Consider the following 17,399-nt stretch of genomic DNA (forward strand, 5'->3'; position numbering starts at 1 on the left):
TGTTGGTTTCTTGAGTAGAGCGCTGAGTTCGGCGTGTTTCCAGCTCTCGGGGAAGATGGCGGTGTCGAAGGATGTGTTGATGATGTCTCGCAGGTGGGGTGCGATGACAGCGTCGGCCTTGTTGAAGATGTGGTGGGGGCAGGGGTCGGTTGGTGATCCGGAGTGGATTGAGTTCATCGTGCGGATGGTGTCTTCTGTGCTGATCGGGGTCCAGGCGTGGAGGGTGGTGGTGGGGGGGGCTGGCTGGTCGGTCGTGGTGTGCGTTGGTTGGTTGTTGAAACTGCTGTGTATGTCCGCGATCTTGTTGTGGAAGTATGAAGCCAGGGAGTTGCAGAGGTCTTGCGATGGGGTGATGTCGTTGTTTCCCGCGTTGGGGTTGGAAAGCTCTTTCACGATGTTGAAGAGTTCCTTGCTGTTGTGTGCGTTGTTGTCCAACCGGTCCTTGAATGCTGTTCTCTTGGCGGCGCGGATCAGCTGGTGGTGTTTCCGGGTGGCAAGTTTGTAGGAGGTCCTGTTGTCCGGTGTCGGATCCCTTTTCCAGACTTTCTCGAGGGCTCGGCAGTTCTTCTTGGAGCTCTTGAGTTCGTCGGTGAACCATGGGGCCTTCTTGCTGCCGGGTCTGCTAGGCGGGGTCCTCAGCGGGGCGAGTTCGTCCGCGCAGTTGCTGATCCACTTCGTGATGTTATCGGCGGCCTGGCTGGGGTTCGCTGAGCTGGCAGGAGGGTGTTGGCTCAGGGAGGTGGCGAGCTGGTCTGCTGTGATCTTGTTCCAGCTTCTGCGGGCGGTGTGTTGCTGGTGTTGGTGGGTCGTTGTTCTCTTGAAGGTGAAGTGGACGCAGCTGTGGTCCGTCCATTGAAGCTCTGTGGCGTGGCTGAAGTCGATGTCTGTGCTGGATGAGAAGACGGCGTCGAGTGTGTGTCCGGCGAGGTGGGTGGGGGTGGACACCAGTTGCTTGAGTCCCAGGTTGGCGAGGTTGTCGAGCAGGGTGCTGGTGTTGTGGTCGTTGTTGTTCTCCAGATGGAAGTTGAGGTCTCCCAGGAGGATGTAGTCAGCGGAGGTGAGGGCATGCGGGCTGATGAAGTCGGCGATGTCGTCGCTGAATTGCGTGCGTGGTCCAGGGGGTCGGTAGATCAGGGTGCCTCTGAGGGTGGTGTTCGGGTTGGTGTGGATCTGGAAATGCAGGTGTTCGGCGCTGGTCAGGGTGTTGTCGGTGCTGGTCGTGAGGCGGATGGTGTTCCTGTGGATGATGGCGATGCCTCCTCCCATCTGGTTGGCGTTTCGGTCCCTCCGGACGATCTTGTAGCCCTCTGGGATAGCGATGGCGATGTCGGGAGCTGAAGAGGCGTTCATCCAGGTCTCCGTGAGGAAGGCAACGTCTGGGGCTGTGGTGTCGAGGAGGTTCCAGAGTTCGATGGCGTGTCTGTGGACGGAGCGGGTGTTGAGGAGGATGCACTTGAGGTGGGTGCTGCTGGAGTTCGACTTGGCGGGTGCTGGTGCGGGGCTGGTCCGGCTGCAGGAGAACTTGCAGGCGTGGCAGCTGAATGGTCCGTGGGTGCGTCTTGGAGTGGCTTGGTGGCATTCTGGGTGTCGGCCGGTGTTGAGAGCGGTGAGGGTGGCGGCTGAGTACGTCAGGCGGGTCGGTCGGGGTCCTCGTGGGCCAGGGGTCCTGGCACTGGGCGCGGTCCAGGCGCGGACGGGCGTAGACGGGCTTACCTTTGGCGCGCCTTCGGCGCACAATCGGCGCGCCCGCTGCGCGTGACCGCTGCGCGTTCGCACGTTCGCCATTTAAGGCGAAGTGCGCGGGTGGGCGGGGCAGCTGGGAGGCGGGAGCGTTACAGAAGAAAAAGGGGCGGGGACAAGCGGCTGTGGCGGGAAGGGAGGGCGGGGGGCGGAGCGGTAGGCGGACAACCAGGAAGGAGGGTACACACGTTACAATACTGAACAGGCACAAAATAGCGACAAAAACGGGAAAAAAGCAGTGAAAACAACAGATCAGTGAGACAAGCACAAATACCTGACAAAACAACCAAAACAAGGGGAAAAAGCGCTCGCAGCGGCGGCAGCCGGCGAACGAGGCAAAAACGAGGCAGCAGCGAGGCAAGGGGCACACGCAGCAGCTGGTGGCCGTGCGGCGCGGGGGTGTCCCACAAGTGGGTCACACTCACCTGCGTCGCACGGTCGCCATTTAAGGCCAAGTGCGCGGGTGGGCGGGGCAGCTGGGAGGCGGGAGCGGGGAGGGTTACAGAAGAAAAAGGGGCGGGGACAAGCGGCTGTGGCGGGAAGGGAGGGCGGGGGGCGGAGCGGTAGGCGGACAACCAGGAAGGAGGGTACACACGTTACAATACTGAACAGGCACAAAATAGCGACAAAAACGGGAAAAAAGCAGTGAAAACAACAGATCAGTGAGACAAGCACAAATACCTGACAAAACAACCAAAACAAGGGGAAAAAGCGCTCGCAGCGGCGGCAGCCGGCGAACGAGGCAAAAACGAGGCAGCAGCGAGGCAAGGGGCACACGCAGCAGCTGGTGGCCGTGCGGCGCGGGGGTGTCCCACAAGATTCTCCAAGAAAATCCAAGATTCTCTCTGGTGATACTCCTCCTATTGTTAGTTGTTATACCTTACCTAGGGGAACAGGAGTAATCCCCATTTACATTTTGTGAATACAATCCCTTACTCTCCCTTTTGTTGTTACATTATCTGTTAGGGCTCCACAAACAGGTTTATGGTCAGTCCATCCCACAAGAGATTTCGGTTCCACTGTTGAAGCATTGCACAACTATAAGCTGGAAGAGCCTATGGTAAGGTTCTTGAAGAAATGATTGTAGCAATAAAATTGCTAGAAGCATAGCTTGGAAAAGGAGTAACATCATGCCCAGTTTACTTTTGGGCATCAAAATGAAAAATACAAAAAAATGATGGGTGGAACACTTGAAAGAATCTCAGCCGCTGGTAATGACTTGGGGCTGCATCCCAATGCATATTTTTCAGCACAATATGCCACTACTTCAGCCATGTGCAAATCAGCGTTTGTTCTACTCCAGCAGGAACAGCCCAGCCCGAACTATCAAACTGGGGTCCTCTCTGAAAGGGAACACAAGCAACCCAAACCAGTTTTGGCCTAGTTAGGCCTCTTCAGTCGAGTGCAGCTTGGTCCTTCACTATGGAACTTGACCAGGTGCCCCCCAGACTAGGACCCACTCCCAACACCGGCGCACACGCCAGAAACCTCAGGATCATCATTGACAACAAGCTAGACAGGTTGCCTAGGTCAACGTCTTCAACGCACTCTGCTTCCACACTCTGAGGATGCTGATAAAAATCTTCAAGCGACTACCTAACAACACAATAAATTACATCACACAAGCACACATCAATAGCAGACTAAACTATGGAAACTCCCTCTACGCAGGAATCATCAAATTTTCACAAGAAGACAGCAGACCATCCAGAACACAGCTGCCAAACTCGTTCTCAACCTCCCTCGGAGAACTCACACCACACTTCAAGGTGCTACACTGGCTCTCAAGACAAAACTGTGCACAGTACAAGCTCCTTATCCACACAAACAAAGCACAACAAAAAGCAGGGTCAGACTACTTGAACATCTGCATTCCCTTCCACCAACCATCCAGGCACCTCCATTCAGCAGGACTTCAACTAGCACACATTCCACACATTTGCAGAAACAGAACCGGGCCTTCACTAACATCGCCCCCAGAGCATGGAACAACACCAAAATCACTTCAGAGTCCTTTGTTTTTTCTTGAAATCCACAAGAAGCTGAAAACGTGGCACTTTGAATAATTCCTTTCCCCGCCCAGGGGCTAGCCTCACACACATGCATAGCACCAGGATGACCTCACGGGTGATCGCGCGCTCTACAAATACACTTAACATAACATACCACAAGACCATGCCTGACAATAATTGCATTATAAGAGTAGCCACTTGAAGGTTCACAGCTGTAGACGAAATATTACATTATTATCGTGTGCACTGGAATTCTGTGACTCTGCAATAACATCTATTAGTTGTTACAGTAGAGGCAACAATATCTTCAGCTAAAAGTACATGGAAAACAACATGCTTCAGTGAACGGAGAGGATAGTTTTAGCAAAAGTGCTTTTTAAATGAACATTTTCAAGAATGTGAACACAAATGTTTGTGTGATCACTGACATCACACGTCACACCCATACCATTTCTTTTATTCTTTTTCGATGTCTGCTATAAGGGTTGCCAAGATGACTGGTCAAATCGAAGATGGTAGGTATAGCATTGTCTCGCAGAACTGTTCTGTATGGACTCTGAAAAATAAATACCACCAGCTTAACTTCACAAAATATGTTGCTCTCCTACGTGACAGAACACCCACATACAAAGTATTACTTCAATCCAGGCTCAACAGATTTCACGAAATAAAAAATATGGCAACTGGATTCAAACTTCAGAAATCACCGATTGCATCATAAATCATTAATCCTTCAATCATTTAGTAAGAGATACAGTAGGTTATTAATGGTGCATTGTTTGGTTCAGGCGCAGGTTTTAGTGAACTGGGAATATTTTGCATCCTGTAGGTGAAATATCCTGTAAAATGTCAAGATTAAAATAATCAAAAAAACAGCACAACATGAACAAAATAGCAGAAAGGATAATATGGCTACAGTAATAATGGTGCCAAGTAAGGATCTTTCAGGAGAACAGAGTTCTCCATCCTTTTATTTATGTTCAATAAAATTCACCCTGAGCTATTAATATTATTAGTGGTGTAATCCTGACCACTTCAGACAAGGTTACATTAGCACCCAGTAAATGCAAGATTACCAGCAGTGGTCACCTCAGTCATATGGCAGAGTTGCCAGCAATAAAGTAATAAAAAAACAACAAACGGAAAAAGCTGTGTGAGTATGCAACTAGGGTAATATACAACAGCCACAGTTGCAATGCCCCTGGCACCAAGGTACAAGGTAATAACTTTAGTTATACGTCTCCCATCATCATGTGATTTATCACTCAAATATCAGCTTTAAAAGTATTTGGAAATTCGAGCATTTTTCGACAAACATCAGCTTATAAATTCTGAAGATAGATACATTTTCATCTTAAATACACACGTTTAAATTTTGGTATACAAATATAAATTCAGCTAAGCAAAAGTTACCTAATTTATTAGACTTGGCTGCACACAGAAGAGCTGATTACAGGTAGCTGGAGAGCTACCAGTAGCATATGAGATGCTGATTAGAGAAGCCTGTAGTAGACGATGAACTGTGTCATTTTCACGTTTTGCCATGAATAGCTGCTTAGCAGAATAATTATGGCTGAATCATCTGATCACAGCTCATTTCACTCGCCCATGTGCCAGTTAACCACTGCTATAATCATGTGGTGGTAGTTTATAGTAACTACATGTTCACCTATAAAATAGCAACTTTGATGTCATTTTTCATCTAGTGGAAAAACTGGCTAACCTGCAAAACAGAAGTACACATAATGATAGCTAGAAGATGTTGGAAACAAAACATGTGGTGTGAGCACTGAACTTCCCTTATATAGCGGAGGACTAGAATGGGTAGGACTAGGGCAGCCATCTTTAAACTCCTTCACATACATTAACTGGAGGATGCTTGGAGAAGTTTACACCCTGTGGTGCCAGGATTTACATTTTTTTCACACCTGCATAAATCATATTCTAGAATAGACATGATTTCTGCTAGCAATGCTGCTTTAGAAAATGCACTTATTGAGGTTTGTCCCAAAATAACCTCTGATCACAATCCTGTGATGTTGACAGTTCGGCAGCGGACAGGGGACAAAACTGCAAGAAGGGAGTTTTCCTTTCCTAGACATCTTCTTAGTAATATTGAGTATGTGGAATTTATGCGAGGCACACTGGTGGAGTTTGTAGAGAATAACCGGGGTACGGTATCCAATGCTATGGATTGGGATTGTATGAAATCGTACGTTAGAGGGGCTACACTGCAATATATTATTAAACAAAATCGGCAGGGCACGATTGGCAGAGCAAGAATGCATGCTCTATTTAGACCTGGAGCAAAAACATGCTAGAGCCATTGTCACCAAAGATCCTGGTGAACAGTTGGTGTATCAGCAGGTTAACGAAGTAAGAGCCAAACTTAAGAGGAGGTTAAGGGACAAAGTTGCAAATAATTATCTTAAGTTTAAATCTAAACAATATGAATACGGGGAGAGGGTAGGGAGGCTGTTGGCTAACCAAATTGCGGACTCTAGGGATAGATCTTGTGTTAAGCAAATTCGAGGGACAGATGGCAGAGCCTATACGGGATCGGCAGACATAGTGGAACAGTTTAGGCTAATTTATGCTGACTTGTATGGGAATTCAAATGCATTTAGCCAGCAGTCTGCCATGGATTACATCCAGGAAAGTGGATTGCCAATATTGCCGAGCCCCTACAAGGAGATTTTGATCTGGAGGAAATTGAGAAACGATTAACACACTGCCAACTGGCAAGACTGTTGGTGCAGATACAATGCCATTGGAATTTTATAAGATTTTCAAAGACGAGTTAGCGCCGGTTTTTCTCGCACTGTGTAACGAAATTATGCAGGGGGATAAGGCCCCGTTATCGTGGAACATCACCAACATCATAGTGTTTACTAAAAAAGGGAAACCGGTAGATGAGATGAGCTCATATCGGCCTATATCATTGATAAATGCTGATGCTAAAAAAAAAATCAAAAATGCTAGTCTCTCGGCTGGCTTATCCATGTATTAGTCTTGGAGCAACAGCACGGTTTCGTCCCTTGCAGAGACACGGCGGCTCATATTAATACAACTATTGCTGAATTTGATGTCTCTAGTCAACTAAATCAACATATTGTGATGATGATGCTGGACGCCGAGAAGGCCTTTGACAGGGTCGTTTGGGGATCCTTATGGTCAACAATGACCACATTTGGTCTTGCTCAAAGATTTATCTTGGCAGTCCAGAAACGTTATTGTAATCCAACTGCTTCTGCCAAGCTCAATGGCCTCTCTTCATCTTTTTTTGCGGTTCAAAGGGGCACACAACAGGGGTGTCCCCTATCCACGTTACTGTTTGCTCTTTACATTGAGCCTTTTATAAAACATCTGTTATCTAGCGCCAGGATTCCTCCAGTGTTTCTCAGTGGTTTCGAACTTAAGGTAACTGCATACGCAGATGCACTGGAAGTCCAGCATCTTGGGTCCTTTTCAGGTAATAAGTTAAATTTAAATAAGACGCAGATAATTTAAAATTACCAACAGGATACGGCCCCAGCTGCATTGGGGGTTACAAGAACAGCAACGTATCTAGGTGTTTGTATTAGTAGTCAAGTAGACGAGATGATTGCACTCAACTATGAGCCATTGTTAAAGAGGGTAGTGACAAAACTGCATAGCTGGCATCAGGTCCCCTTAACTATATTTGGAAGGTGCAATAGTATTTAAATGAATATACTCACGAAGTTTCTATATTTGTATCGTATAATTCCATTAAGGGTGCCACTGTCGTTTTTTTAACGTTTAGGCGGCGTTATAGGTAGCTTTATTTGGAGCTATCGGTGTGCAAGGAGAACCCTCTGGTATATTAAGCGGTTATATAAACAAGGCGGCTTATGATTCCAGATTTTGAAATGATATTTTTGGGCCACATTTGTCAGCGGAATCCAAAACTTACTTAAGGGACCAGGTATTGGTACGGTTTGGTTATCATATCAATTGGCTTGCGGGTTAGACACTGGGTTTTTGTTATATAAAACTACCGACCCTAATTATTACAAGAGGGTACGGTTTAAGGTAGTTCGAGACATTGTGAGGATATGGCACAATATTTGTAAAGCATATTCAATACCAGAGATGCATATATACATTACGCTATGGGGGAACCTCTTACTACCCGATATATTTCACAACTCTGTTGGGAGAGGGTGGCAAAGCAAGGGCATTGCACAGCTGGGTCAGCTATATGATAGATAAGGGTTCCGGTCATTTACTGCTCTGAAGGAAGAGTACGGGCTGTCACAGAACACATTTTTTAAGTAGTTACAAATAAGGGATTATTATATTCGGGGTTTGGGCTTAACACAGATGCCTAGTCCATCTGAGGTGTTATCCGCAATGTTCCAGATTTCAAAGCGAGGGCTTATTGGTAAACTATATCAGACATTTTTAACAACTGCAAGTGATGACAGTATACAGATCGTCCTAAAGTTAAGCCGGATTTTCGAAACTAGAGAGGAAGTGCAGGAATCATTGGAAACTATAGAAACTGAGGTAACATCAGTGAATTTGAAACTGCAGCAGTATAGGCTTATATTTATGCTGCAATACACTCCAGAGCTCATCTCTAAATGGGCTCTGAATCAGTCATCTTTTAAAACATGCTGCCCAAAGTGCAAAGAGCATGCTGCTGATTTACGACATATGTTTATTACGTGTTCGAAGCTGGGCTCATTTTGGATTGACGTTAACCAAGTCTTTTCAACAATGATTGGTCATGGCATTCAGATAACAAAGAAGGAAATAGTATTGGGGATTGTGCAGGATCGGGGTTGTCTTTCGGGATCATTTGTCTGAATTTGAATTGTTTGTGCTCGTCTGTGAATTGCTCAGGTTTGGATTCAGAATGCAGGCCCTACTATAAGGGAATTTTGGGCTCTACTTAGAGAAATTTATGAAATGGAGCTGCCGTTAGCCAAAGCCAGAGGCCCACGATAATGGTTAAAATTTAAACGAGTGGGTCCGGAGTCCAGTAGGATTGAATGTGTTTTACATATTACTCAGATATTTTCATTTTCCTGTCATACATTTATTTTTGATTGTATAATGTAAGCTCCATCCTTTGCGTTTTAAAGTACTTATGTATTTTCATGCTCACATATTCTTACTTTTGTTCCTTCTTTAAGATTTGGTATCCGTGTGTATTTTGGTGTTCTCCTGTGTCGTATTGTGTTACACTTATGGCTAATAATATATAAAAACAAGCATTTACAATGCAACGGTTTCGCCTTCGGACACGAGGCATTTCAGAAGCGCTGCACTCACCTTTATCGAGCTAAAAAAGACGTCTGAAGCCACAAGCCAAACACGAGCACACATTCACAACACTGGGCATTACGTGTTAGGAGCATTCGGTGCAAAAGTCAACATTCAAAACACGGGGCATTACAGAAACGCTGCACTCACCTTTATCTTGCTAAAAAAGACGACTGAAGCCACAAGCCAAACACGAGCACACATTCACAACACCAATCACAATCACTGCCCTCATGCAGGTAAGAGGAGTCTCATCTTCTATCACTGGGCTCATACATTTCACTGGTGTCCCAAACATTGCATGTCACTGCTCTCATTCACTTCACGCGAGTTTCAAGCTTTGCATATCACTATCCGCTTGTGCTTCACTATGGTCTCACCTACAGATTACTGCCCTTGTACTCTGCAGCGGGGTTTCATCCTCCCATAACTGTCCTCATACACTTCACTGAAGTCTCGTTCATTGCACATCACTGTTCACTTCACTAGCGTTTCACTTGTTACATATCACTGCCCTCTCACACTTCACTGGAGTCTTACTTCACATGACTGCCCTCATACACTTTAGTGCGGTCTCACCTTCTTATCACTAATATCCTATACTTCACTGGAATCTCACACATTGCACATCACTGACCTTGCTACACTCCATCGCATTCTCACTCTAGATTGAGCTCTCTATCCCCTTGAGTATCTGAGTCTTATTGGCGATACAGTAGGCCTCAGCACCACATTGATGCCCATTAGGCATGTTTCCCTTCAGCTTAGTAGCGGTCCTTACAAGAGGTGGGTAAATGAAGGTGTGAGTGCAGGAATGAATAAGTGTTTGGGCGATGAATGATTGTGCACATGGACGTGTACATTGACAGGTGGATGAGTGACAACGTGGATGGGTGTATCCAGAGGCACCTTGTCCTAATCAATAACTATTGGCTTTCGTTGTGCTTGTTTACCCTTGTATCCAATCTCATCTCTTCTTGGAATGCAGTGTTCACCTTGCTCGTGGAGGCTCCTCAGCGTGTGCTAAACCAGGCAGTATCCGACGAGCTTATGTGTATTATTAACCGGAAGTTGACTGAACAATGTTATCAGAATGTAATATCCTTTAATAGCGCCTATAATAGTATCTTGTGGAAACAACATTTTACTAAACCAGTTTTAGATCTCCAGTTCTGTATACCACTACTTTCACGTGTTGAGTATGTTTAGTTAAATCTGCAGAATACACCATAATTTTATCCAGGTGCAAGGCCATGTAGATAGTAACAAGCATTGGCAAAACCGATATGCCTGTCCTTGGCAAAATGGTGCAGTGTTTTATTTTTTATTTTTACTTTTTATGTAAATTTAAACAAATATGGCATATTAATTTTAATAGAACAGTACAGGTGCTTCAGAGCAAGCAGATGTACTTGCCAAAAAGAATCAATATAAATATGAAAGAGGAAAATATGATTCCAATGGGTGCAAAAGAAAAGTGCTAGTGGCCTTCCATTGCTGTAACCTGCATGTTTAATTTAAGCACATAGAGATAAATAGAAAAATATAATAAAAAGATTAAAGAATGGAAAGGAAGCATTGTCAAAGTATAGTGTTGACCACTATCCCTGGCACTTATTTGTAGCTATATGTGCACGTGTGACCAGGAAAACGTCGTAATTCACAGTGCAGGTGGGCCAATGTCGGAAGTTCATTAACCCATTGACCCAAGTGAAAGCAACATTTACGTGAACAGAGAATGGATGAAAAGGGCTAACCCATTGGCCCTGTATGTATGTATGTATTTTATTTCTGATTTAAAAAAATATATTTTTAATTATTATCAACAAGGATGGCGAGACCTATCAACAATGGCCAGACCTATAAATGATATTAAACTGCACATGGAGTTATGCACAAGCCACAGGGATTATTATTGTCGGAACACACTCCAACATGTCATAAAGAATTTACATTTCATCAGCATATTGGGAAACTTAATGGATAATGGAAATGCTTATGTGCAGTCAACTGCACCATGCGCGAGATATATAATCATGACAGGTGCCTCTCGAGAATGTTAAATATCCGCCCAGTTTTACAATGGTTATTGCTTTAGCACGAGAAATCAGCCTCAGCCTGCCAGAGTTGTAAAGTATGATGTCTAGGTAGAGTGGGCACCTGACTGGCCATTTTGCTCAAGGATGCATATTTTCCTGGCATTGATTTTAGCAGCTGTTTTAAAGGCGCAGTGTTGTCGTTTGAGAAGTTTCTGTTTCATGATTCTGACCCCCTACATGTACCTTTCCCTCTGTTTCAGTGTGGTGGTATGACCCAGAGGGAGCACCTTTATTGGTGCTACGGGGACACCCTCCACGAAATGAAAACGGCCGCTGAGTTTCTTTAGCTCTGATGCAAACATGTTTAAGCATTCCGCATGCTGGCAGAGAAGGGAATTTGGGTACAAAAAAGCACGAGACACGTTATATTATATGCCCTCAAGAAAAAAATCTATTTGTTTTGTTTCTTAGTACTTTGTTGACCTTCCCTAACGGTCTCCTCGTGACCCAACTACGTCAGCACACAGACTCAGAAACTCGGCTTATGGGTCACCTGAGGTGAGCGGAGCTCGCGCCCACTCCTTGCTTTGCCGTTTTTTTTTCCTGTTCGTGAAAACAATCATTACCAGCACCAGAGACGCCAGGGACTGCCTCTGCAGATAAGCAGTAGCCAAGCGAACTGCTACATCCGCCGCAACAAGGCAGGGCAGGGCGTTTTTTTATAAGGGGAAAATGTAATCTGATTGTGCTCGTAGCCAGGTTTTAACCTTCGGTGGATTTCTTATTCACATTTTTTCAACCTAAGCAATACATATTCCCTATAAAATCGTTTTTATGGAAAAGCAGCAGCAGAGAGAGAGAGCCTCACAAATATCCAGTCAGGAGGAGTATTTACAACATTTCTCAGTTTGGTCTCCGTAGTGTCAGTTACTAACCTTAACAACTGCAGAATTATTACAGCCCCGGAAAATAAACTAGCTGTACGTTGGCTCCGAAAGAGCCCAAAGGAGAAAGAGATCGGATAGTCAACAAGTCAGGTCCCGGGCCGCGCTGTGATTGGCTGACGTCACGGGGGTGTCCCGGGCCGGCAGCCAATCACAGCGCGGCCCAGGAATGACGTCACGGGGGTGTCCCGGGCCGGCAGCCAATGGCAGCGCGGCCCGGGACAAAGGGGCGGGGCTTAAAAAAAGCACCAGAAACGCCCCCGAATCGCGTTTTCGAGAGAAAGCGCGATTGACAGCCTCTGCCTCCCAATGGCTAGCCTCCATTTATGGAGCTAACCAATGAGAGGCAGAGGCGGGGCCGACATCCATACTGAAGACAATAGTTTTCAAACTGGGAGGGGCACTTCGTGCCCCTCGCCAGGTTCGAAACCTAAAAAATAACAATATATAGCGGAGGACAAGAGTCCTGAAAAAATTTCTGAGCCCGTGTTGAGGCACCTTGTTGACCGTCCAACTCCTACTCTGTCCCACTATGTTAACAAAGCTAGAACCACCTCCAAGAGAGACATTTTTGTGGGGTGCTTGATAAAATGCTAGTCTAGGAAGCTTGTCCTATCAGATTTCTAAGTTCTCGTAGTTCTACGGAAACCACTGGCAGCATCTTCACAGTAAAGGAAGAGTAATTTACTAGAAAACGTCAGAATGTATTGAGCAACTGTGAAAATTAGGACATAAACAAATGTTACAACAGCAACTAAAAGCCAAAGCAGAGAATTTGTCATGAAAAAAGTCTGTTTTGGAATCCAACTATTTTGGAAGAGAGTTATAAACAAGACCGACTGCATATTTTTTCATGTTTCTCAGTGTCTGCCTCTATTAGTCATTGCTTTCCTGGTGTGAACATTCTCTGTTAAACCCTAGCTGGACAATTAAATATTCAATGTAAATACTAAGAGCTCCCTGATTAGGAAGGTGCTCAATGTCCTGGGTTCTCACAGCAAAAGGACAAGGCTGACTACATAGCCACACTGGGGATGAGCTCCATATAGTTATTTTTGCCACGAAGATTTTCATAGCTTTTCTAACTATCTGAAATTAACCTTTCAAGTAGCATTTTGTACCAAATATCCCTGAAGGAAGCAGCTCCATAAAGGCGATGTCAGGAACATATTTTTTGCATATGGGCTCTTTATCAAAGTTCATATTTGTTTGTCATGATGGTCAGCACCTTCCCTAGGCAGTCGTGAAATAGGATTCTGCCTATTTCTATAGCAGTTCCTTATTAATTCAAAATTTAACAAATGAGCCAGCTGGTACAACCCAAAACGGAGGGTGTTGAAACGCAGATACTTGAAAGAAGATGGTGCACCACCAGAAACAACACTGACTGAGCTGTCTTCAAGCCTGCCCTCAAGATCTACGATCGCCAGCTAAAAGCAGCGAAAAAGGGGTCCCTGAAATAGTACATCAAGGCCAGCACCAACCAGACCCAGGAACTCTTCACCGTCGTCAGAGAGCTCACCTGCCCGTCAGCTACGGAAAACATTATCCCCTCCCCATAGGAACTCTGCAGCGCACTCGCTGATTACTTCCACAACAAGCTAACCAACATCTACAGCAACTTCAATCCCCAACCCACGACCTTCTCAGATTTCCTTCTCCAATGATCACGGCTGCCGGCAACCAGCTCACCGCATGGGAAAAACTCAGTACACCGGACACAACTACTCTAATGAACTCCATCTACTCGGTAGCACCCACTGACTCTTCAACCCTCAGAAGAGACATCATCCTCCACAAGCTGACCTCCATCCTCAATGCCTCCATCGCCACTGCTTCCTTTCCCGATGCCTGGAAACAAGCAGAGGTCAGACCCCTCCCCAAGAAACCCGTTGCAGACCCCAGCGAACTCTAAAACTACTGCCCCATCTCGCCTCTCCCGTTTCCCACCAAAGTCTTGGAGAAGGCCATCAACCTCCAACTCACAACCTGCTGGACCGCTCCCAATCAGGATTCAGAACCAAGACAGCACAGAGACTGCCTTGATTGCAGCAACAGAGGACACCCTCACCCTACTCAACAGTGTAGAACCAGCTGCCCTGATCCTACTTGACTTCTCCACAGCTTTCGACACCGTCTCCAACCAAACACTCATCGATAGACTAAGGCAGATCGGAATCAGAGACGGTACCTAGATGTATGGCACATTTTCTTATGGGGTGCACCCATGAAAATGGTCTCCCCCTTCACCTCACGACCTAAGCACACCCCCTGTGGCATCCCTCAAGGATCATCCCTTAGCCCAACCCTCTTCAACAGCTACATGACACCTCTCGCAGACATCATCAGAACCCATGACATCAACATCATCCCCAACGCCGACAACAAGCAACTTGTCCTCTCGCCCCACCATAACAAAGACCAGTTTCCACAACTGAGTAGAGAACGTCTCGGACTGGAGAAGAGCAACACCCACTCCGAAAGACCACGCACGCAACCTCACCATCATCCTGAACAGCCTACTATCCATGAAATGGCAGGTCAGCACTGCCTCCTCAGCCAGCTTACACACACTCCGCAAGCTCCACAGAATCTTCAAGTGGCTACCCACCGACACCAGGAAACATGTGACACAGGCCCACATCACCAGCCAGCTGGACTATGGCAACACACTCTATGCAGGCACCACCAACAAACTAATGAGAAGATTAGACAGTCCAGAACGCACTAGCCAGACTGACCATCAACCTATCAAAGAAAACCCACATTATCTAGCACCTGAAAGACCTCCACTGGCTCCCCATCCAGAAAAGATCCCAATTCAAGCTACTTACCCATGCCTACAAAGCCCTTCACATCCAAGGACCTGACTAAATGAACTAACGCCTTCATTTTCACCTACCACTCAGGAATCTCCACTCCACTCCACTCCACTCCACTCTACTCCACTCCCCTCCCCTCCCCTCCCCTCGCCCTCGCACAGATACTGTGCATCCGCCACTGCTGGAGGACGCTCTTTCTCCCGCTGCGCCACCAAGTCCTGGAACACCCTTCCCCTCCACCTCTGCTTGTCACCGTAGCTGACAGAATTCAGGAGAGGACTCAATACCTGGCTCTCTAATACCCGCAGCACAGAGCCTGGTTACCCTTAAGGATGATAAGCTGCACTCTATAAGTACGATTTGATTGAAAAAAGGTACAAACATCAGCAGCTTACAAGATCTATAAAGTGCATTGTGCTGTCATTTACGTGCCACACTAGTGGATTAATAAAGAACTTTTTGGTGATAAGTGGGTGTTAATGTCACTGATTTCAGATTTTGTGCGGTGATAGCCTGAACTACCATAATGGTTGGTATGTGGGAAACAATTGTAATATGGTTTTCCCATTTCCATATCCTTCACCTTGCTCTTCAGTATGGGAGATTAAAACAACATATACTGTGCCATGATTCCTGTGAGCACAGATTAATAGGACTGGTGATAAAATGTTTTATTTCTATAGCAGCAGCCTAAGGCAGACATGGGTACCACGACTCACACCCTTCATATGAGAAATGGCAAAATGTAACTTAGATCTCAGGATAATTCTGCCACTTAGAGAGACACTGACGTAGCCGTCCCTGTGCATTTAAACAAGTCTTAACAGGCAGACTATAGCAGTCACAAACCATAGTCCTTCTTAGATCTGGAGAAAGTCAGCTTTAGCTGTATGTAGATCTCATATCAACACAACAATGTGTTGGGCTTTGGGCAGCCCACTTCAACCATTGGAGTGTTTGAGAATGTCCTCTTCAAGCAGTGGTTTGCTAAGTTGTTCCACACGTCTTGAGACCAGCACAAAGCATTTTGTGGATGAGTATATTTTGCTATGTTGATCGAATATTGCTGCGTTTGGAGCATTTGCCCCTCCACAGGATGCACGCTGGTTACTGTAGCTATGCTCGCCTTGCTTTGGGGTAGCGGGGAGACAGGTAGCAGTGGCCAGACAAACTTCGTTATTGTCTTTCTCATATGTTTTATGCTTGCACAAGGGTTTAATCCCAGACTTTAAATCCACAATACTCCCCCAAGGTAACAACAACGACATATTACCAATATTGTTTGTCCTTAGTGACCTGGGAAGGATGAAGGGCGGGAGCATCAGAGAGCAAGCGGAGCACCGAGGGCAAGGGATCAATGAACATCCTGCTCACGGGCAGATACCCACACAGGACCAGTGAATGCTGGCCTGAAATCATTCACGCTTTGTTTTGATTTATGTGGTGCTACATGCAATTGTTATGCTTGGGCATTTATTAGTGTCTTCCTTTACAGGAGAAGAGAACTAATTCCATTTAAACATGCCAGAGGCGGCTATGTGGGAGGCATGTCCTGTCAAGTCTGCTCCCGTCCTTCAAGAAGCTGAACTCACATTTCGGGCACATGGATGGGGACTAGAGCAACAACCACAGCCAACAGCCACACAGTCTATACTGCTGTCACCATTCCGCAAAAGGGCAGAGGAAAATTCGCTCCAAAATCGGCAGTAAGAATTGGAAGCTAAATAGTCCTGCATCTATATACTGGCCTAAAATGCAGGCTGTTAATGCCCAGGCATGTATGCATGGGCGCCAGCCACCCCCCAAACTTGCTGCATCTTAGGATGTACCATGTGTGGACAACATATTCAACTCTTCCCATCTACTCTTGGATACTGATCACAGCTAGGGCGATGGAGGCAGAACCAAGTCAGAGGGCTCTCCTCCGGAAGTGGTGGCCTTGCGGGATAATGCAGCCTTTCTGGGTGTAGGAGGTTGTTATTTGCATACCTAGATTCTGCCATTCAGCCTCAGCTTAACTCCCAAGTGCCAGCACCCATTAGCCCCTCGGGCACCGGCTCCTTCCCATGAGAAGCAGGGTGTGCTGCAGATGTGGAGCGATCTATTTCCTTAGTTGCCCCGAAACTTTCCCCAGGTAATCCAGAGGTGGGTTTTAGGGTTATGAAATAAATTGACTGAACCATGCTGGAGTAAAGTGTCATGGGTTAGGGGATTCAGATGAATGTGCAGATTAGTTTCTCCTCGGATACGATCGCACCAAAGGGAGAGCAGGGTAGTCATGGGAAACAGATGTTACTCTGCAGATTGGGAATTATCAATATTTTGAATACTAGATGCAGATGTGAACCTGACGTTGCTACTTTAACTTGTGCACCTATGCATTGGTGTTACAACACACCAAACCTCTGGGAAGAAAAGCAGGGGATTACGGCTCGTCAATTATTTCAATTGCATCCTCAATCCCTGCCTACATGGAATCATATACATGCATGGATGAGGAGGATGTAATTGCCCACTCCATTCAAGTGTACACTTTCTCCATGTGTGTCT

At 46.0% G+C, this 17,399-nt stretch overlaps 1 protein-coding gene across 2 annotated transcripts in view; it reads right to left on the reverse strand.

Moving 5' to 3' along the window:
• The window catches only part of THAP12 (THAP domain containing 12), a 110,126-nt gene that overhangs the window by 30,187 nt on the left and 62,540 nt on the right, over positions 1–17,399 (reverse strand). For both annotated transcript variants that reach the window (XM_086933868.1, XM_086933869.1), the window contains exon 3: positions 4,201–4,308. In XM_086933868.1, coding sequence (XP_086789994.1) covers positions 4,201–4,308 — 108 coding nt within the window. The remainder of the gene's footprint in view (positions 1–4,200; positions 4,309–17,399) is intronic.

The sequence above is a fragment of the Lissotriton vulgaris genome, chromosome 8, assembly GCF_964263255.1.
Source record: "Lissotriton vulgaris chromosome 8, aLisVul1.2, whole genome shotgun sequence".
Taxonomy (NCBI): domain Eukaryota; kingdom Metazoa; phylum Chordata; class Amphibia; order Caudata; family Salamandridae; genus Lissotriton; species Lissotriton vulgaris.